This window comes from Berghia stephanieae, chromosome 6 (assembly GCF_034508935.2).
Source record: "Berghia stephanieae isolate SIO BIC M18660-M18661 chromosome 6, UCSD_Bste_1.3, whole genome shotgun sequence".
NCBI classification, from domain to species: Eukaryota; Metazoa; Mollusca; class Gastropoda; order Nudibranchia; family Aeolidiidae; genus Berghia; species Berghia stephanieae.
This window is the reverse complement of record NC_088365.1, coordinates 38,569,289-38,594,304: the sequence shown is the minus strand read 5'-3', so window position 1 is coordinate 38,594,304 and position 25,016 is coordinate 38,569,289. Positions and strand designations below refer to the sequence as shown.

At 31.6% G+C, this 25,016-nt stretch overlaps 1 protein-coding gene across 1 annotated transcript in view; it reads right to left on the bottom strand.

Moving 5' to 3' along the window:
• The window catches only part of LOC144975004 (histamine H1 receptor-like), a 103,984-nt gene extending 80,102 nt beyond the window's left edge, over positions 1–23,882 (bottom strand). Inside the window, exons 1-2 of the mRNA XM_078918647.1 lie at positions 23,822–23,882; positions 20,566–21,277 (exon numbers count right to left, since the gene is read on the bottom strand). Coding sequence (XP_078774773.1) covers positions 20,566–20,982 — 417 coding nt within the window. The 5' untranslated portion in view covers positions 20,983–21,277; positions 23,822–23,882. The remainder of the gene's footprint in view (positions 1–20,565; positions 21,278–23,821) is intronic.
• Between the last annotated feature and the right edge of the window lie 1,134 nt (positions 23,883–25,016).

Below are 25,016 nucleotides of genomic sequence, written 5' to 3'. Positions count from 1 at the left end.
ACCCAACCGTCACATTCAATAATAGGATCTCGTCAACAGAAGCCATTGAGAAACTGCGGGCCTGTTTTGATTGCACCACATTCACATAGGAAGAACTAATCACACAAAAAAGAAGACATTAATGAATGGACAAAACAATTATTAATGAATATATCACTTTCTGCATTGAACTTAAATATACCCAAACAACAAGCCCTGAGTGACAAAGAATCTAAAAGCATAAATCAATTAAAAGAAACGTGCTTTTAAATGTGGTGAATAAAAAGTGCCAGAAACAAACAAAAGACTACGGACATAAATAAAAGAAGAAAAGGTCGCTAACAAAAATAAAATGGAAGAAAAAATAAAAGCAGGGAATCCAATGACAGCTTGATCAATGATCCGAGAGATGAGATGAATGGATTTCAAATCGGGAAAGAAAAAGAATACACAAGGCGCAATTGACATAGAAGAACTGAACAATTTCTACCGTCGTTTTGACATCGATAATAATACCGATATTAACATCGATATCGGAAGACAATCATTTAGCTATGCCCAACACCATCATGAGCGATCTATCAATCTTGAACAGGAGATGAAAAGTGCTTTCAATAACATTAACCCAAGAGAGGCCCGGGGCCCAGATGGAATTTGTGGTCGTGTATTAAAAGAACGTTCCGACCAATTAGCACCAGTTTTTAGAGAAATAATAATTATTATTATTGTTATTATTATTATTATTATTATTATTATTATTATTATTATTATTATTATTATTATTATTATTATTATTATTATTATTATTATTATTATTAATGATAATGATAAGGATAATAATAATAATAGTGATAATGATAATGATAATGATAATAATAAAAATAATGATAAAAATAAAAAATAATAATAATAATGATTAAAATAATAATAATGAGGACGCCGCTGAAATACAACCAGACCATTGGTTTCTTCAGCGCCAACCATACAGATACAGTGAAAAAAGTATAAAGAAAAAAAATTTTTTTTTAAATAATAATAAATAATAATAATAATAATAATAATAATAATAATAATAATAATAATAATAATAATAATAATAATAATAATATAATAATAATAATAATAATAATGAAGAAGAAGAAGAAGAAGAAGAAGAAGAAGAAGAAGAAGAAGAAGAAGAAGAAGAAGAAGAAGAAGAAGAAGAAGAAGAGTGATCACAACAATAATCACAGCATAATTATGTAGTGGTCAGTTTTATATCAAGCGGATGACTATTATTCTATTTTTATCAAACCCACCAACTGACGTCATTGACATCAAAGAGAAACTCGGACACAACATAAGCGTTTGATTGTCATGCTCTGTTTCTGTGTCTGGTTTATATATAAAAGATCCGTTCTGATATCCAGGAGAAAATTAGTTCTGAAACGTATTTTGTTTATATAGTTAGGTTTGTGCCTTTTGTTAGGTGATTTTGAATTTGGCAGTGATTAAATAAATTCATTGTTTCCAGCCAGGAGGTCCAGAATAAAGCAAAATCGCATTAAATCCGTTAAAATGTCCAAAGGCATTAATATTTAATAGAAAAATTATAATTTTTTTTCGCAATCTGTCTTTGTTGCTTCTAACTATCCATTTTAATATCGCCAATCTGTGTCTTGGAGTATTCCGCATCTCTATATATTTAAAAGGGTTCTTGCCCGCGACTTTTCGCCAAAGGTAATCTTTAAACTCATTGAGAATGTACGAGTACATTTATTGGTGAAAACTTGAGAAAATTAATGTTTTTTCGACAAGAACTGTTGACTTGCAGACAGGATCAAGTGACTTATGAAAAACCTCATTTGACCTCCTCGGTGAATAGTGAAGAATGATGAGTGACTTTTTTTGTATATGACGAGAATTTTCAGCTGCGTTAATCACACAAAACAAGATGTAGAGACCTCTCTGCATTGTCTTCCTTCATCACACACGCGAGTGACGAGGGGCATATGACTCAGACACCTGTTTAATAGCTGGTCGATGGTCTACCTTATACAAGAAATAACATCATTGATAAGTTCAGAATAGGGCAGTAAGAACGCGGCGTTTACCTCGGCGATTCAATATTTACGCACTCAACTACACTAGTTACGTAAGTTGCAAAAGAATCTAAATCCCCCCCCCCCCCTCTCTCTCTCTCTCTCTCTCTCTCTCCCTCTCTTTCTTTCTCTCTCTCTCTATCTCTCTCTCTCTCTCTCTCTCTCTCTCTCTCGCTCTCTCTCTCTCTCGCATATCGAGTACCAATAGATGGACTTTAAAAAGGGTTTACAACAAGAAAAAAGGTAATCTTAAAAAAGGTAAAGGTGATCTCACTTGTCTTATATTATTGTGGCAAAGCAATAAGTAATCATCATAATAATCATCAACAATCATTGTGCGCTGTACGAAATAAGTTTGGTGAGCTCCATTCTCTTAACCATTTTCCATCCATTACTCTCATCATAAATAAAAAATGTTGACAAAGAAATCCTTAAAAAAATATCGTCCTGTCTCTAACCTCCCTTTTTTATTTAAAAAAAATCTTTAAAATCTTGGTCTAAAACAACTTCTAGCTCACCTTAAAATAAATTCCATGGAAGAAATCGTCCAGTCTGACTACAGACTTAACCAATCAACCGAAACTGCTCTTGTCCGGGTTATAAATGTACTTCTTTAAATCATCGATAAGGGTTCCTGCACACTTCTTAACCTTCTTGATTTAGATCAGGATCTATTGTTAAAACGTTTAGAAATAACTTTTGCATTCTGTACGGTATCAGTTTGTTTAAATCTTATTTATTAGATAGACGACAAATTTAGTTGTAATAGTTTGAGGTCCGATCAAATTCCTTTGTAATGTGGAGTCCCACAGGGGTCAGTTATTGAAACTGTGCTTTTTGTTCTCTACATACATCCACTTTCAAAGGTTATCAGGAGCTTTGGTCTGTCCTACCACCAATATTCTGATGATACCCAGTTGTTTGGACTGAATGTACTAAAAACTTTCAAAATGTCATAAGCTCATATGAAAAATGCGTACTGGATGTAAGGGATTGAATGGGTAGGCACAGGCTAAGGTTGAATTACGACAAAAACGGACGTGATATATGTAGGGAACAGAAGATTGGAACGAGAAGAAATTGAAAGTGGGAGGGGTGTCAATAGATATTATTGACAAAGTCAAAAATCTTGGAGCATTCGATGGACCACCAAGTTAAGACAATGATCAAATCATTGTTGCGTCACTTGGATCTATTTGACAGTTCATTTCTGAGTTTGTTACCAGGAAACTTGTCGTTTCTCATCTATTTTCAAAGCTGGATTACTATAATACTTGTTGTTTGGTGTACGGAAATTAAGTCATTTCAAAATAATGTGCAGATTGGTCTTTCGAAGGCGAGGTTTGACTCTGCCACACTCTCCTTTCGATGATTACATGCATTATGTCCTTAGTTATCGTTGTCTGAAATACATACTCTAAAGAACTATTCCACATCCCGACCTTTGCGTTCCACAATGACACCATTTGGCTATCCCATGCATTCGTGCAAAGACCGGAACAAGGTCCTTTTTTCATTTTGGTCCGTCTGTATGGAATACCATTCCACAGAGCATCCGGGAATCCAAATCATTGTCTGTGTTCAAGAAATCCTTGAAAACATTTCTTTTTTTATGTCATGTACGTTCTATATTGTTTTGTGTTGATGTAAAGCACCAAGAGCCTCATGACTGAGGATACTTGCGCTTTATAACTATAAGAGTTTATTATTACTATTATTATTATTATCATTATTATTATTATTATTATTATTATTATTATTATTATTATTATTATTATTATTATTATTATTATTATTATTATTATTATTATTATTATTATTATTATTATTAAGAAGTTTTTAATCTCCTGAACGGATATACGAAAGTTGCTACAATTCGATAAGAACATGGACAATACAATCAACACGGTTGAAAATGAAGATAGCATACCACCTTTACCACGCTCTTTGTCCAATTTCTGCTCTGCTTCAATAGAAGAGGTTATTGAATTAAGAAAGCCTCAGATAAACAGTGCAGACTTGATGTTGTACCAAGGTGGCTTTTAAAAGAATGTGTAAAGGAAGTCGCACCTGCTATTGCTTCGATTTCAAATAGATCTATCGAGAATACAGATATGCCAACCTGCTTCAATGAAGCTCTAATTAGTTCACTCATGAAAAAGAAAATGTTAGACAGCGATCATTAAAAAAAATATAGGCCAGCCCGAACCTTTACTTCATTTCAATATTAATCGATAGACTCATTGTCAAACGTGTCAACAAATACATAAATTTAAACAATCTGCATACTCTTTTCCAATCTACCTTTTAGCAATCACATAGCACAATAATAGCATTTTTGAGTGTCAACAATGAATTTGTCGACCTATTTGACGAAAACGATAATTATTATTATTATCAACATCACTGTCAACATCACCATCATCATCATCATCATCATCATCATCATCATCATCATCATCATCATCATCATCATCATCATCATCATCGTCGTCGTCATCATCATCATCATCATCATCATTATCATCATCATCATTATCGTTATCGTAATAATAATAATAATAATAATAATAATAATAATAATAATAATAATAATAATAATAATAATAATATCATCATCATCATCATCATCATCATCATCATCATCATCATCATCATCATCATCATCATCATCATCATCATCATCATCATTATCATCATCATCATTATCGTTATCGTAATAATAATAATAATATAATAATAATAATAATAATAATAATAATAATAATAATAATAATAATAATAATAATATCATCATCATCATCATCATCAACATCATCATCATCATCATCATCATCATCATCATCATCATCAACATCATCATCATCAACATCATCATCATCATGCCCCTTTTCCTCAACCTCTTGCTCCACCTTCACCGCCTCGTTCCTTTACGGATTACTGATATCGACTATGTATAAGTGCCTACAATTTTGGTATTTTCTTCAAAGAAAATATTTCAGGAGGTCTCGTCCACTATAAGATAATCTGGCAAATTGGCAGTCTGCCATATCTGAATAGAGGCCAGCAATATTGACCTACCTCTATAACCCCAAGGAATCGAAGAGATGCTATAATCATCCAATAGATACGACCATAACACCATGGAATAATAAGAAGATAACGATGAAAATCGCTTTGACCTGCGTCCGAAAATGATAACGAACCACACCAGAACATGCCTATATATTGTATGTAGTTAGTTATACTGTTGGGAAGTAATCAATATATATAATATTTATATATATATATATATATATATATATATATATATATATATATATATATATATATATATATATATATAAGTGATTTTACACGGTTTTGTATAATTTCATTTTAGTGTTCACGTTTATCTTTTTTTAATCTATATTCTTTATTATTTATTTAGTTACTCACTGATTAACTTTTTCTTCTTTCTACGTCTTCTCTATCTCCAATCAGTGATCCTTCTTTTTTGGTTGCTCTCCATCCATATTCCTTCATTGAGACGGGTGTTTTTTATAAACTTCCTGGACGCTTTTACATTGACTTGTTTGAGGCCAATGCAGTCAATGTCGTCAGCACATGCAATTTCAACGGGGAGTTTGTTTTCGGAGCCAAAGAATAAATATTAAGACATATATCACAGAAAACAACTTAACAGCATATCCGATACCCCATAAAAAATAACCCAAAAAAACTGTCCGAAAAGTGCAATGAAATAGCCTTATCTATTCAAATCCTGTGGGCAGGAATGTATAACTTGTTGGAGATAATATTACTTACAACGGCAATTCGATTTTTTATTATTTTTTCAAAAGAAAAAAACTCATTAACCCATCCCCTCCCCTATTTTTAGTAGATAAAAAATTCATGAATATCTTTAACCAAATTTACAACAATAATGAACTCAGAGAAAATAACAGCTAAAATACCCCAGTACGTAAAAATTTACAACAATAATGAACTCAGAGAAAATAACAGCTAAAATACCCCAGTACGTAAAAAAGCCTCTATTTGTTTGATAAAGTCTCGCCTTACTTACCAAAATCCTACATACCGTTTCAAATGCCGTGGTTTCAATTCACATTGGTGACCCATCGCCTCAAAACGGTTTTATGTCGAAGCGATATTATTCCTGAAAATTGAAGTAATCTTCAAAAATATAATATGCTTAAGACGTTGCCTAAATTAAGCGTTATATTGAGTAGAATTAATATAATGCAAAGCCCCAACATTTTAGATTTCTGACTTAAAAGTCCTTTACTCGCCATCAACTTTATAGAGACTTAACACCGAGTTAACACGTTGGGTCACATTTTTGTAAATGCAATTAAAGGGACAGAAATAAAACCAAGTTTTTTTTAGTAGTTTTCATTCGTTTATTTTTAATGGCACTTTACTTTCATCACAGTCTGTTTTCTAAGATTTACATAAAAGTGTGACAAATATTTTCATAATTAATCTTGCGTTACTAAATTAACCAATAAGAATATTTCCTGCTATTCCGTCCCCTTGACTTTTATTTCTAGTCACTAAAAGGCCTAAAACGCTTTAACAGTCATGAGTCACTCCTCTCGTAATGACGTATGGTAACTTAGTAACTAGCTCTAAACTATCGGAACAGTGGCGGACGCCCTTATGAAATATTTCTCCGACGAGCATAAAAGTGTATCCAGAGGAGAAAAACATTTTAAATCTGATCATGTTTTGACTTTTATACATTCTGATCACATGACATATGAAAAGTTCTAGCCAGCATGAAGAATAAAACGAACCCATTTTCTTTGTTTAGAACCAGGCTGCTTGCCGTTGCTGGGCGACGTGACATCAGACTAGTGAATCCAATTAGCATTTCTTGTTTCCATAGATACTTTTCGTACATGCTACACAACCAACTATGTCAGTCCCATTGAGAGTGAGTATTTATCACAACATTTTGACACACCGATGAATGAATTGCATCACAAAACCTGACGACACTATGATCTTTTCAATTGTCTAATAATTTAAGATTGTGAGTGATTGTCAGGATCTGTGGATCGTTTGCTTCGGATGATAAGCAAGTACTTAAGGTGGTTATGGGTCGTCGGCTCGCGGTTATCGGTAATCTCAGGGGCAAAATATACATATTCTAAATATTTTCGAGAAAAAATAACACCACTGAAATGTTTATTCGACTACTTTAAATAAAAATATACGGTAACATATAATTTTCAAAAGTGTATACATTGTATGTTGATTGTATAACAAGAGACTCATACTATAGTAAAAAAGCACCCATGTAAACAGCTTGCCATGCATAGCAACATGAGGTCACATGACCACAAGGTGGAAGCATTCAATACATCATTGAAACACATTTGAGCATTTATACAGATCAATATCCACAAAAGTGCTCACACCGCTTTACAAGGGGATCTCTAGCCAACAGACATGACGCTTGTTATGCGTCATTCCAATTTTTATAGACACAACGCTGTTACTCATTTTACACACGATTGCTTGAGTATTTTCAATTAGGAAATTAATTATGTTTTTTTTTTTTGTCTTAAAAGCTCTGCTTTGAGGAATCTCATTAATAATTACAAGCATCTTGACATTAAATTGGTTACCACGCATATCTTGCTTTGTACGAAATAATTCATGCCTTGTTTTTATCAGGTAAATAAATTGCATTTACATTGTCATAAATTGAAAATAAGAAAATTTACGTCTGGGCTAATCAATTAGCAATTTTCTTTACATTTTCTATCGTCTTCGTATTAATCGATCTTATCTTTATTTTCAATCTTTCCTATTCTTGTCATTGTAAACAGCTGTCGTAAATAACATAATGCTCATTCATCAACCTTATCAATTCATCAACCGACAAGTCAAATTCAATCTTTGCTCATCTTATCTTCCTTGAAATACCTACTAAATACTGACGGCATCCCAATCAATCTGGATGTCAGCCAATCACTACATCTCACTCTAATCCCCCAGTAGTCGTTAAAAAAAGATTTGAGACTCTCATCACTCAACCACGCTGCTCTCCTGGGTCGCCCATTGCCTCGATTTAATTTGTAGATGTCCAACGCCTGAAAAAGATGGCTAGACCCGGGTGACAGGTGAAAAACAGATTAGAATTGGTACGCGAACGGGAAGTAAGACCTGGTTATTGCCCTTGTAACTTAACTTCCTTGGTCAATTTAACAATGGTTATTAGAGTTACAAGTGGTCAATATTATCCTTTCTCAAAATGAGTTCTGCTTCAATTAATAGTAATATACGATCATTTACTTCTGAACAATGCTTGCAGTTTACAAAACAGAACATAATAAAAACCAACTTTTAACTATTCAGAAGTTTGGAAAAGAAAATTGTACGCAGAGCGCACAACTCTTTTGTCAGGTGTCAATGAATGACAATAATTGAGAGGACAAAATTGACAAAAATACCACGTCAACGGCGATGATGATAATAATTATAATAAAAACAATAAATAATAATAATAATAATAATAATAATAATAATAATAATAATAATAATAATAATAATAATAATAATAATCATCATCATAATCATAATAAATAATGATAATAATAACAATATGAATAATAATAATAATAATAATAATAATAATAATAATAATAATAATAATAATAATAATAATAATAATAATAATAATAATAATAATAATAATAATAATAATAATAATAATAATAATAATAATAATAATAATAATAATAATAATAATAATAATAATAATTAGATATGGGTATAGATTGAAGATCTTATGAAAATATAAAATTATTATTGGGTTTAAATTTTACACGTCAAAGTTTTAAAAGGAGATGAAAATAGATACAGCGATGGGCGACAATCAGCTATTTTATTCAAATATCTTTTTCGATATATAGATGAAAGTTTGCCATGTTTTGTATGCAATATAATGATAAAGAAAAATTTAATACACAGATACTGCATCAAAAAGAAATGAATGACAAAGCTAGAGGTGCCAAAATGAGCAAATAAGATGGAGAGAATAACACTGTGAGTGAATGCGACCCAGACAAAAGGAGAAAAAACATATCGTTTCATTTTTAGGTATTCGTGTTGTCCCTTTTGTATATGAGACACATTCGCCTAATTTAATTTTCTGCAGAAATAAATGCAGAAGTTCGACAAACAGTTCCTCCCAGTAATTGTTGGTCAACGCCTGATCTCGGTAATCAGGTAACTATAATAAATTCTGATTGCATTGAATAGATTCATAAACCAGTTTGCTATATAACCAAAAAGGAAGAGAGTTTGGAGGATTATGTAAGAGTGGAACTGAGTAATTGCATCCATTGTATCTAAGGACTGCTGGTAAGTTGAATAGCTTGGTGAACTAGTCAGAGGATTTCAAATAGTTATCAGGAGAAAAAATAAGTCGAGCTTTTTGTACCTAAAAAAATACGTCGTTACAGGCGATATATTGAATTACCAATCTGCTCTCGTCCCTCAAAGCAATGTATATAGTAGTAGTAGTAGTAGTAGTAGTAGTAGTAGTAGTAGTAGTAGTAGTAGTAGTAGTAGTAGTAGTAGTAGTAGTAGTAGTAGTAGTAGTAGTAGTAGTAGTAGTAGTAGTAGTAGTAGTAGTAGTAGGAGGAGGAGGAGGAGGGGGAGGAGGAGGAATAGGAGGGGGAGTAGTAGTAGTAGTAGTAGTAGTAGTAGTAGTAGTAGTAGTAGTAGTAGTAGTAGTAGTAGTAGTAGTAGTAGTAGTAGTAGTAGTATTAGTATTAGTAGAAGTAGTAGTATTAGTTGTTGTTGTTGTTGTTGGTGCTGTTGTTGGCATTGAAAAAAACTGAGCTTTTTTATATAGCGCAATATCCACTAAATGTGCTCAAAGCGCTTTACAAGGGGACCTTCCGATCAGAAAACGAGTGTCATACCACAAGACCACATAGCCGCATTGCTTTCGTTTTGTTTCTTTGTATCACAGAACACAGATTTCATGGTTTCGATGTATTTTTTTTTTTGACAATTGATTTATCTGTTATTTAACATAATATGTAGGGGACTATTATAATCTATATATGACATGAAATATACCATTTGGCTTGGAAGACACCAGTTGGATAAGATTGGTGAAAATGGAGCAGATTTTTTTTATTGACTCTTGCAATTTAAACTGTAAAACAAGGATTGTTTGAGCCTGTCAAAATATTGACAACAAAGACAGCAATGTTCTATGTGTTGCCAAGAGGTCAATGAAAAAGATGTAAGTGTCCATAAGTTTTTCCCTGATTTCAAAGATTTATTATTCTAGAACCATTATAGATATTAACATCTGGTTTTCATCATCATCCAAGGAAAAGTTATACATTTATGTCCTCAACATTAAGCCAAATCAATATGAATTTAAAGGGCCTCATTTTTCTCTCCTTCTATTTCAGAATCACAACAGTGAATCAAAATACTCTTTGTGTAATGTGACTGGATGTAACGAAATCGCCAAAAGTAACTCAACAATGATTCATTGCCAAGTTGGTAGACCATTACAGGACATGAAAACTATCTTTTAAAGAGAAAGAAAAAAAAAGGAACGGGTTTTCTAAATTGGATAAGACACAGTGATTGTTTGGTACTGGTAAATGCACACAAGGCGTTTGGGCCTATCTTCTTTTACAAGAAAAACTATTACTGTGAATTCCGATAAGATAGAATTCATGCTGCACTCCATCTTCGTGAATATTGGCCATGGATATCGTGTTTTCATTAAGACGTTGTTCTTTCAACTTAGTTTCAGGTCGTTCACGAATTCCAAACAAGATGTTTTCAGGCAGATGGATTGGGAGGGATAGATTCGATTGCCTGGCTGCCTGGGTCATTGGATATTTCTGAACCCTGACCACGAAAAAGAGCTGCCATTGAATCCATCACGCCACAAAAGCTACAAAATACAAGGAAAAAATCCTGAAAATATGTTGAATTTGCTTGTAGGTAGCCATGGCAACTATAATGAGGCACAGTGAGTAAAAGATTATGGTAAATAAAATGTAGAGCATCGATGTATTCTTCGGTCCATGTTTAAAGTAGATTATATTGGCAGCCACGTTGTTGTGATTTTTTTATTTTTTGGCAAAAGGTGATCAATCAAGGAATGACTTTATGGACGTCCTATATAAATATCTACGTGATTAAACTCTGACGTGGAATTAACACAATACTTTACTGTGTTAGGGTATTTGTAACCAGATATACAAGGCCATACAAAAACATAAATACAACTCTAGACTCGGAAATAATCAAGTGATCTTTCTTTCCTCGTAATGATCAAAAAAGTTATCAACATTTACATTCCCAATTGTTCGTGCTGGCACTCTGAGTATTTCCTTCTTTGTTATATCAAATCAAAGCCATAAACAAAAAGAGCATGCTGTATCAATTGTGAATCAACGACTCAAAACAGCATTATATTGAAATTAACTTCGTACTGGAAATCAATGGTTAGGTTGAGAACAAATATTATTATTTCTTGAATTGTAAGTACTCCAAATTTATATCCTCCTTTTTGTACCTCTAAATTCACTTTTCGGGGTCCTATTGATCCCGGCAAAATATTCTTTCGAGACGGTGGGTCACATTTTTCTTTACATTTGCGGGGGGTGGAAGCAATGTGAATATTATTAGATGGAATATACTTTGTAAACTGGATGCGATAAGATTGTGGATACAACGAAAACATGAAAATTCCTGAGGCTCTAGTTCATTACTACCTATGAGTAATACGACCTGTAGTATAGAATTATATCGCGTTAAATGAACGTGCGGATTCCATAAGATCCGACCGTCAGTCCGGGCGACTTCGTAATTACTAGGTCTCACTGCTATAAGAAACTACTGTGCTTTCCGATATTATAATTGACAGAAAAGCTAGTTGTGTGCCCACCTCCTGATTACAGGTCAGACACTCTACATAGAGGTTGTTCAGTTGTTTGCTGATATTCCTAATTAAGTAATTCCATTTGTGCAAATGATCGTCTTTGTGCAAAACTATTGTATCGTAAAAACGTAACTTTTCAAAAAAAGATTGATATTCCAAATAACTTTTGGACACCAGTGAAATTTATTTAAAATATGTTAAAAGCGCCCAGAAAAAGAATGGTGTTGATTCGAAGACAATATCTTGTTTGGATTAGGAATTACTGAAGTTAAGATTTTCCCATATAAATGTCTTAGAAGTAAGTCTTTGGTAAATCGGAGTTGAGTAGTTTGTGCTTCTTCTTCTTCTTCTTCTTCTTCTTCTTCTTCTTCTTCTTCTTCTTCTTCTTCTTCTTCTTCTTCTTCTTCTTCTTCTTCTTCTTCTTCTTCTTCTTCTTCTTCTTCTTCTTCTTCTCCTCCTCCTCCTTCTTTTTCTTCTTCTTCTTCTTCTTCTTCTTCTTCTTCTTCTTCTTCTTCTTCTTCTTCTTCTTCTTCTTCTTCTTCTTCTTCTTCTTCTTCTTCTTCTTCTTCTTCTTCTTCTTCTTCTTTGGCGTCGTCATCGTCGTCGTCGTCGTCGTATTATCAATATCATCATCATCTTCCATCTTTTATAGTTTCCATAAACCAAAAGTCGCATATGATCCGTTTCTTGTTTCTTTATGTTTAACTCAACCTCTAGGAATAAAGTATTGACAATTATAAACTATCTATGTACATTGTGTGTAAAACGTCAAAATATTCTTTTATATGATTATCTAGCTTTTATATGCAGATCTTAATCATAATTTCTGCAGGAATTTGCACACTTGCAATTGTTTTAAATCGTCAGGGGAGCAAATGGTCGACAGCTGATCACACTTACATTTAGTGTTTATATGAATCTCAGCTTGAAATATTTGATATTAACATGGCGATCAAGTTTCCTATCAAAGTTCACGTCAAGGATTAGGGCCTGGTCTATAATTATAAAAGTAAACGTTTGCCAGATAAATTTAGCTTGAGACAGAAGTGTACAGCTTGCAATGTTATCCTTGCTTAGTGTTTACTTGAATAGCAATCAATATACAAAAATTTGGCATAATGTCTTCCCCTTAAGCACCATTACCGTGTACTTAGACGTTTCCTTATGGGAAATTAATTTCAGGGGAACCATTGTGAATTAATTTCACAAATTTAATGGTCTATCTAAACTATAAATAATCGAAAGTTGACCCTAATATTTAATCCTTGTAGTTTTGCGCTACTTCAAGATTCTATCGAAATAATTACCTCTCCAGAATAAATATTATATCTTGACCTCATACCAAGGTCTGGGAAGCACGCGAAAGAATTACCCCAATCCCTCTTGATAGGATCTACATATTGACAAGCACCGAACAAAAGCTAAATGACAAGACATTTTTAAAAATTGTATGTCTGAATTGACTACCCACGGAGATAATAAGATTTTCTTGTCTGATTATTTTTCTGACGCTCCATGGGAATGTTCAGATTTTATGTAAGTTTAAATCTTATTTGTAATTGGGTGAATAGATGGAGGACAGAGCTGCCATACGTTAATATATTAGATATATCGGGCAAGTCTTAAAGGCGTTCTTTTTAAACAACGATTGAGCTTTTCAAAAGTGATTGGTATCACATTAATCTCCTATCAGATAAAGATCTGTACAAGTGTGTATGAAAGATGCCAGACAAAGCTTTGTTCAGATCTTTATCTTGCACGGGTACTTGCTCCTTAATTTATTAATTTAATCGCCTTTAGTTACTCGTTCGGTGCCTAGGTTCCCTTCACATTGCCTGTGTCAGCTTTGTGATTGTCTTGCAAAGGATAAATATCAAATAAAATTATGGGAATAACTATATGTTTGTGAAGATAAAGAGATAAGCCATATACGGTACCGGCTGGCGTATAAAGGGTTCTTATCTGATCCAAGATCCATATTATATTTTCCTTTTAAAACAAGAAGTGTTTAGCTTGATAAAACCAGTAAAAGATATTGCTTGAATAATTAAAATAAAAACAAAACCAAATAAGTATATTGTCAATGATTTCTGCATTGACTTCTCGATTCTGATATGATTTGCAAGTCTGATAACCTTAAGTGCTATGGTCACATTGTAGGAATGGAAATACTCTCAAACCAACTCAAAATATGCTCCTTTACGAGCCCTAATTGCGTCCAGTATCAGATCTAAAAATATGTTTATGTCGCGGTTTACCAAAAATGCATAGCATTATGTTCAAATAGTTGCTGTCATAAGATATACTTGTATTATTCGGATGGGTGTTTTGGTCTTCAATGGTAGGATGGAGAAGGTCACTCTTATTCTCTCTTACATCTCCCTGAATATGTTGTCATTTTATTGTTGCCCTACGCCACTGAATATTACTGAAGATAAAGATCTGAAAAGTGTGTATGAAAAAGTGCAAGACAAAACCAGAAAGAAAATTATAACGAAAAAAAGCAGTATGCCTTGCCTGAAGATCAAACATCAGATCTCCTGAGATTGTAATCAATTCTTTTAAAATGATACAGATACGATTCATTTTTTTGTTTTCAAAATATCGAAAATATTGCGTGAAAAAGAAAAAGGCATCAGAATTTATGACTTAAATCCAACAACTTTAAAGAATTCGAATTATTGTTTGAATAGATTCACACCGTGGTTTAAAATAATGTCTTAGTGGAATACTGAATTGACAGAAAAAGTACTTTAGATTATTATTATTATTATTATTATTATTATTATTATTATTATTATTATTATTATTATTATTATTATTATTATTATTATTATTATTATTATTATTATTATTATTATTATTATTATTATTATTATTATTATTATTATTATTATTATTATTATTATTATTATTATTATTATTATTATTATTATTATTATCATCATTATAATAACATTATTATTATTATCATTATCATCATCTATATCATTATTATTATTATTATTCTATTTATTATTATTATTGTTCTTCTTCTTTTATTATTATTATTATTATTATTATTATTATTATTATTATTATTATTATATATTATTTTTGTTGTTATTATTATTATCATCATCATCATCATCATCATCATCATCATCATCATCATCATCATCATTATCATTATTATTATTATTATTATTATTATTATTATTATATCATCATTATTATTATTACTAGTATTGTTGTTATTATTGTTATTATCATCGTTACTATTATTATTATTATTATTATTATTATTATTATTATTATTATTATTATTATTATTATTATCAAATGAAGAGCTCTACAGTGACCTAACCCCAGTGACCTCGAAGACTGAGACTTGCGGGGCACTGCTGGAGACACAAGGAGGAGATTGCAAGCAGTCTGAGAGAACCAGAAGCAGAGTCAGGCAGAATAAAACTTACATTGACTGTCTGCTAGATGACACAGGATTGACAACACCCGGGAGCTGTCTATTATGGAGGACAGGACAGAATGGCGAACACTTGTGGCTCATGTTGGGCGCCCCAAGGTGCGGCCTAAGTAAGTAAGTAAGTAAGTATAATTATCATTTATTATTATCAGCCATGTTAGATAGCCCATCAAAATATTGTGACTTAGTAGACCCCATCCCAACTAGTATTCTTAAGTCTTGTATTGAAGAACTGTTACCAACAATAACTGAACTTATAAATAATTCGTTGGTCTCAGGTAGTGTCCCCGACTCGTTTAAACGTGCCATTGTTAAATCACTATTAAAGAAGTCCGATCTAAATGTAAACGAACTGAAAAATTACAGACCTGTCTCCAACCTTCCATATCTATCCAAAGTGCTTGAACGCATTGTGTTAAAAAGACTTTTGTATCATATCCATCTAAATAATTTAAGTGAAAATTTCCAATCTGCCTATAAATCACATCATAGCACTGAAACTGCCCTTTTAAAAGTATGCACTGATATTCTTAATAGAATTGACAAAAATCATGTCTGTTTATTGACTATATTGGACCTTTCGGCTGCATTTGACACCATTGATCACGAGATACTTATTAAACGATTAGAAATTACTTTTGGAATAAGAGACACTGCGCTTAGTTGGTTTAAATCATACCTAACATCAAGATCTCAGTCGGTTCTGATCGATGGCGCAGTATCAGAAACATTTCCTCTAAATTACGGCGTTCCGCAGGGGTCTGTCCTTGGTCCTGTTATTTTTACTCTTTATACTCAACCTCTTTCGGATATTTTTGTTAAAAATAAATTAATGTATCATTTCTATGCTGATGACACTCAGATCTATGTAAGCGATATCCCTAGTAATATCCCATCATTGATTACCTGTGTTGAAGACTGTATTAGAGATGTTAAATGCTGGATGGAAATTAACAAGTTAAAGCTGAATAATGAAAAGACAGAGGTGATGGTGTGTGGTAGAAAAAGTTGTTTTGAAAGATGATTTTCTGAAGTTTACTCTTAATATGATGAGACAATCAATGAAAATAACGAGAAGTAGTGTCGTGAATCATCATCATCGACATTGCCGCCGTCGTTATCATCATCATCATCATCATCATCATCATCATCATCATCATCATCATCATCATCATCATCATCATCATCATCATCATCATCATCATCATCATCATCATCATCATCATTATCGTAGTCATCATCATCTTCATCATCATCATCATCATCATCATCATCATCATCATCATCATCATCATTATCGTAGTCATCATCATCTTCATCATCATCATCATCATCATCACAATCATTGCCATCTTCTTCTTAATATAAGACACTATATTTATAATATGGTTATCTGCTGTCCCAGCAAATATATCGTATCGTTCTATCTGTCTGTCTGTGTGTCTGTGTGTATGTATATATGTATATATGTATGTATGTATGTATGTATGTATGTATGTATGTATGTATGTATGTATGTATGTATGTATGTATGTATGTATGTATGTATGTATGTATGTATGTATGTATATATGTATGAATGTAGGCATGCATATACGATGATATGCTGGTTTGTTTGTATGTCTGCATGTATGTATGTATGTATATGTGTGTGTATGTACGCTCATTTCTTTTGTATACATGTGTAGAAACAATGTGCAAGCGTGTATGTTCGTGTATGGCTGTGTCTGTATTTGTAAATGTGTTGATGTTCATACCATGAACCAAACTGAGCATTGTTTACCTCACATGAATTGCCTTTAATTTGGACAATAAAGATTATTATTATTATTATAAATGGGTGCACAATTAACCTCTCAACGTGTGTGAAAAACCTCGGGGTAATGCTAGATCAACATATGACTATGCAGGCACAGTTTGATTCTCTATGTAGAAGTTTGACAATAGGATTAAAAAGAATTGCTTCAGTTAGACGTTTCCTAACAAGAGAAGTAACATGCAAACTAATAACATCTTTCATACTATCTAAAATAGATTACTGTAATTCGTTAATCTCGAATGTAAGCAACGATAAAATATCACGCCTTCAAAGTATCCAGAATGCGGCTGCTAAATTGATTTTAAGAAAGAAGATAACATCCTACTCGTTGCCACTTTTGTATGAGCTGCATTGGTTACCAGTTAAAGTGAGAATCGAATTCAAACTAGCAGTATTGTGCTATAAGTGCCTTAATGATCAAGCACCATTGTATATTACTGGATTTTTAGAAACTTATAAGCCAACGAGGAGTCTACGTTCTGCATTAGATTCTACAAAATTAATTGTTACAAATAAATATAAATATAAATTTTACGGCGGCAGATCGTTCGGTCACGTCGGGCCTTCCATCTGGAACTCTCTTCCTGAGGGAATGGGAGAAGCGCAGTCCTTGTCAATATTTGAATCGGAGTTGAAGCGCCATCTCTTTGTTGGAACACGTCTTGATTGGTGCATCTTTGTAATTTGACCCCAATATGAAGGTTAATTTAGTTTATGTTATTATATCATTATTTTATATTATTTCCGTAATTGACATAGCATGTGGATGTATTATAACATATCTTGTATTAATGACTATGTTTAGTTATTACATTGTTGTATAATGATAATATTATGTTGAAGTAGTTTGTATAATGTCTCATTATTATAATAATGTCACTGTATTATTGTTTCGCGCATTGAGCATCACCCAGTGATGAACATGCGCGTTATAAATGTCATGTATTATTATTATTATTATTATTATCACTATCTTTATTACTATTATTATTATCATTATTATTAATTTATTATTATTGTTATTATTATTATTATTATTATTATTATTATTATTATTATTATTATTATTATTATTATTATTATTATTATTATTATTATTTCTATTATTATTATTAATATTATTGTTATCAATTATTATTATTATTATTATTATTATTATTATTATTATTATTATTATTATTATTATTATTATTATTATTATTATCATTATTATCATCATCATCATCATTGTTATTATTATTAAAGGAATTGCCCTTAAATTGTTTACATCATATTTACAGGATCGATGGCAGACTGTTCTAGTGAATGGTCTTCAGTCAGAGCAAGTTTTACTAAACTTTCGAGTGCCACAAGGCTCTGTTCTTGGCTCTGTCCTTTTTACTGTATATATGCAGCCCCTTTCTAGTGTGATATCAAGATTCAATCTGAGGTATTATTTTTATGCAAATGATACGCAAATTTATGATACAGTACGTCCAAGGAAAACAATTCTTAATACAAGAAATTTCGAGTTTTTTTAATGAGATTATATCTTGGATGTACCAAAACAAGTTAAAACTAAATGACAGTAAAATTGAGATCTTAACGTGTGGAAGGCCGAGTATCCTTAAACAGGCAAACAAATCAGCTATTGCTCTCGGAAACAGTACATTAGAATTTTTAAATTAAGCAAAAAACCTTGGCGTCATCATTGATAAAGATCTTTCCATGACAACCCACGTGAATAACATCATACAATCTATGTACATATGAATGGAAAAAATAAGCAAAATTCGTCATTTAATACCGAAGGATAAGCAAAACTTTTAATAAATTCCCTTGTTTTATCCAAATGGACAATTGTAACTCCATCTGGGCATATCTAGCTAAAGACAAAATGAGTAAACTTCAGGTTGCTCAAAATCACGCAGCCAGACTCATTGTTCGCAATAACCAAAAATACCCGTCAGCAACTCTCCTCCGCGAGTTACATTGGCTTCCTGTGGAAAAAAGAGTTGCCTTTAAGATTTGTACTGCTGTCTACAAATCGTTGAGCACTTACAGTCCCTCCTATATTAAAGACCTTCTAAACATCTATCTATGTCCCCAATAGAATCTTGAGGTCAAGCAATGACCAGACAATTTTGTCAAACCTAAGACCTTGCGTAAAATATGTGAACAAACTCCCCTCCCCTCCCCCCCCCCCCCCCCCCCCCCCCCCCCCGACCCCCCCCCCCCAATCCAATTTTGGAACTCTCTCAAGTCGCGAATTTCGTCATCGTTTCAATTTTCATATTGTTCAAGTTTTACGTATCATAGTTTCAAACAGTTACTATATGTTTTTTTATTAATCTATATTATTATAACCTGTCACGTAATAATGCATTTTTTTTAATTATATATCTACATTATTATTAATGTATTATTATATTATTATTATTATATTATTATTATTATTATTATCATTATTATTATTATTATTATTATTATTATTATTATTATTATTATTATTATTATATTATTATTATTATTATATTATTATTATTATTATTATTATTATTATTATTATTATTATTATTATTATTATTTATTATTATTATTATATTATTATATTATTATTTTATTATTATTTATTATTATTATTATATTATTATTATTATTATTATTATTATTATTATTATTATTATTATTATTAATTATTATTATTATTTTTATTATTATTATTATTATATTATTATTATTATTTATTATTATTATTTATTATTATTATTATTATATTATTATTATATTATTTATTATTATTATTATTTATTATTATTATTATTATTTATTATTATTATTATTATCATTATTTCTATTATTATTATCATTATTTCTATCATTATAATAATAATAATTATTATTATTATTATTATTATTATTATTATTATTATTATTGTTATTATTATTATTATCATCATCATATTATATTATTATTATTATTATTATTATTATTATTATTATTATTATTATTATTATTATTATTATTATTATTATTGTTGTTGTAAGCTAGTTACAAAGTCTGAAGGGTTTATAATAGCACCAAGAACAACATTTTCCTCATATTGCATTAACGGATACTGAATTTTGTTGAAATGTTCGTCAAACAGAGGGAATAATGAATGAAAGAACGAAGAAACGAAAGCAAGAAAGAAAAAGAAATACAAGAAGAAATAGCAAGGTCCAGGACAAGAATATGGGATGGGAAAAGATTTAGTATCGAAGAGTTTGATAAGTAAAGTAACCGCAAAAAAATAATTATACTTACTGTCTGTAGCCTTCGTTCGGTTCTAACCGCATGCAGGACCACAACGTTCCCAATCGTTGTAAGCAGACATAGGAACACAAGGACAACGCCTAAAGGAATTCCTTTCCACAATGGTAATCCATGAAGACTTACCAAGCTCTCGTCGGCTTGATGTGATGTACTTCTGTTATTCAAACTTTCATGTACTACAGGGAAAATGTTGCTTTCTTTGATTTTCCCTCCTTTATAAAATATATCGTCAGCATGAGTGACCCATATACTTTCCGTATTCTTGTCCATGATATATGAGAAGTTGGTAAAATTGTAACCATACATTGTCCATAAACTATCAGTATCGTTGGTGCTGTTTGTGACAGATGATGTCCACGGTAGGAAAGCTGACATGAGGTCATCAAATCCCGGTGTTGTTTGACCCATGATGTGTAGAGTGAGAAGGCTACTACAACCTCAATAAAACTGATGATGTAAAGATGGGTGTTGTGACTAGGGATTTAAGAGAGTTAAAAGAGTAAACAGTTGTGAAGTGTGTGTATTTCTCAAATAGCTGATTTGAGAATTTCGACAATAGATTTATCTTTGTAGTTACCTCATCACCCCCAAAAGGATTGTGACTTTTTAGAAAAGATTGCTTGGTAATCCAATCTCTTTTGGGTTATCTCATTTGTTGTAAAAATCCATCAATGTTCTCGACCAAGAGTCATTTTGAAAGTTCCTGTAAAAACAAGAATGTCAATAAATGTAAATATACTGATTTAAATCAGAACATGTAAATAATCGAATTTTAACATTTGCTCAAAGTGTTTAACTGACAAATTTTAATGATATGAACGCACGAAGTTACCCAATGATATTAAAGAACAATTATTAACGCTTGTTGTGTTTTTTTCATCCCGATTGTAATTATACACTGGTGAACACGAGTACATTTCTCTTTGCCTGAGATACAAAACGACCACATTATTGAAAGGGGGGGGTGGGGTGGGGGGAGATGTCTTTTTCAGTTTATCATCATCTAAATATATGCAATTTTTACTTTTCTTGTTGGCTTTTTTCTCATAACGTGCCATTTCCGATAACGAAATATTCTGGTTATGAGATTTGCCCGAATATTATTTTCGAGATATTCGACAGAAAAGTCAACACTATTAAGCTACATATTTTACAAACTATAGAATGGTTTCCTTTTTAGCATTTATTTTCTGATTTGAATGATAAAAAATATTCAAAAGTTGAGTATCTGCTATTAATATGTTAACAGTAAAAGCTTTTTAAACCCTTTGGAAGCTTATTCCCGCTATTTTAATTGGAACTAATTTTGAAAACATAAAACGATTGCGTTATTCAAAACAACGCTACACGCCTCACTAAAACAAAAACGGCGAGATGAAGCAACACATCTTCTTTGTCTTCTTGAATTGGCGTCCCGTCAAAGAGAGGATATGTATAAGGCTGAATCAACTGTGTTTAAACAGCCCCACGCTATCTCCAAGATCTTTTATCTATGAGCCAGCTAAAAACCTGACATCTTCAAATTTGGTTGACATTTTGGGAGTCATTTCAATCGATCGTAAGAAAATATAGCATCTTCCACATGTCGCAGAATTCACAGTTTTGAAGATGGAGTTTTTACTTCAGAAAAATTCTATCAATTTTATTATCGTGTAAGACTATCTTGGCTAAAGAATAGAGGCAAATAGCAAGTCAGATCACGATATAAGACACAGATTAGCACTTGCGTCAGCTAAACTAACTGCCATGGCTACTTTATTGATATCATCATGACGAATAAAGTGTTGATTGGTCTGTTCCGTGATCAATAAACCCGAAAACGAAGCAGTTGGAGACGTTAGTGACCTTGTTAGAGTGATTCAAGAACCAGTGACCAACACCAAGTTCTGCGAATTTTATTCCAATGCAGAGATTTGGACGGATTACTGGTCACATTTCCAGACATGTGCAAAGGCCAATCCATCAAATCGGACAAGATCGTCGAGATATTCCTTAAAAACCAGTCTTGTGCCATCTTCAAACTGCTGTCAAACCAAGATCCACAGAGGCATCCCCCAAAGAATGCCAACGAACTGTCGATGGATAAGATCCAGTATCAAATGGTTCACCATTTCAACCCCAAGTGAATCGTTGTCTTGGAGCTCTACACATTGTAGACACAACCAAACAAGACGATAGGAGAAGCTGTCCATGCACTAGTTGCCAGAATTCGTCAAGAGACAGCAACCTCCGACTTTGCCTCGATAAAATGCCCGTTGGAAGTTTTAATTATAATAATAATAATAATAATAATAATAATAATAATAATAATAATAATAATAATAATAATAATAATAATAATAATAACAATGATGATGATGAGGATGATGATGATGATGATGATGATGATGATGATGATGATGATGATGATGATGATGATGATGATAATAATACTATAATAATAAATGGCATTTATATAGTGCTTTACCTCGTCACAGGCTCTAATCGCTTTACAGTGATATAATGATATGATGATAATATAAGATGAGGATGATGATGATGATAATAATAATAAAATTAACAATATTAATAATAATAAGATAACAATGATAATTATAATAATATAATAATAATAATATTATTATTATTATTATTATTATTGTTGTTGTTACCATTATTATTATTAACATTTTTATTTTTATTATTATTATTATTATTATTATTATTATTATTATTATTATTATTATTATTATTATTATTATTATTATTATTATTATTATTATTATTATTATTATTATTATTATTGTTTTATCAATAATAATAATATAATACTAATAATAATTATTATTATTATTATTATTATTATTATTATTATTATTATTATTATTATTATTATTATTATTATTATTATCATTATTATTATTATTATAATCATCATCATCATCGTCATCATCATCATCATCATCATCATCATCATCAACATCAGCAGCAGCAGCAGGAAATCAATTTGCACTTTTTACCAAATATTTAAATAATACTTATCCGACTTACGATTTCATTTGGTGTTAGACACCGTCACATAGTTGGTAATAGTATTCATGAGATTTTATTCCGTTTATATTTATATTTAAGATGCATGAGAATAGTATAACGCTTCTGACGATAAAGAAACTTGGAATACAGAAAGGGTTGCTATGTTAAACTACGCTTATATAAGATATTATTATAATCACTTTGAATCAATGCAAGTCTGGCCACTAAAACTCACCTCGCGTTACACCAGCAGAGAGGCACGATACTTTCGAGTGTGGGTGCGTATTTCGTATGGTGAGGCAAAGAAAAGCAGTACAAACACCTCACTTCGCTGTCGCTTCGCGTTGTGCAAACTGTTCAGTAGCGAGAGCTAAAGCGGTTGGCTGGCTTGGCAACGCTTTTGTGACATGAAAAACTCGTATTTGAAAATTTGGCCAGAAAACAGGTCCAGGTTTTATCATTTTTAATGTTTGTCACTTAAATCGATCGATATGTGATGGACGAGCTTTCTGGATAAATTTTTAAATACGTATATTTCCAGAGTCCAGCAGTTAAATGGTTAACATGTCTGTAATAACATTGACAATGACAATAGTAGGCGTGGAGTTCTAACAACAAATCGTTCTTTCTCTTGTCCAAGATAAAATTGGATCAGACATACACATAACTTAGCTTCATGTATAAAATTTAGCATCAATTGAACTCCATTTGTCTTATATTGCAATATATATATATATATATATATATATATATATATATATATATATATATATATATATATATATATATATATATATATCCTGGAGGCAAGATGGCGGCTTTTGGGGCATATACTCAGAAGAGATGTAAATATACCAGCTAATAAAGCCATGAATACTTTTTTCACCCCATCCGGACACAAGAAATATCAAGGTAGACCACCCACGTCAATTCACATTGTCCTCAATAGAGACCTAAAACGCCTTCAAAATAACAAAGTATTAAAATCAAAGGAAGACCTCACGAAATTAGCATCCACAGCACAAGACCGTGAAAAGTGAAAGGAAATGACAGATGATTAGAGAGGCAGCCGAGGCGTCCCGATCGGATGATTAGGAAGCTAAAGGCCTTAAGTCAAGTCAGTCATATATATATATATATATATATATATATATATATATATATATATATATATATATATATATATACTTCTTACCTCGCCTAACCTCACCTCAGTCTTTTGAACGCGTCGATTGTAGAGAAGACATGTGAGCTGATCCTCATCTCTTTGGCGCCGTTCATCCTTGCGGATGAGAGTTTATCATTGTCTATTTATTCTTAACTTAAATGTTACCAACCCAGTTCTTGTTTTGTCGGCCTCTTTCTTTCTCTCCTTTAGCCCTGTACTAATTGTTTTGACCACTAGTCGTGTCGTGTCGCATGACGAAACC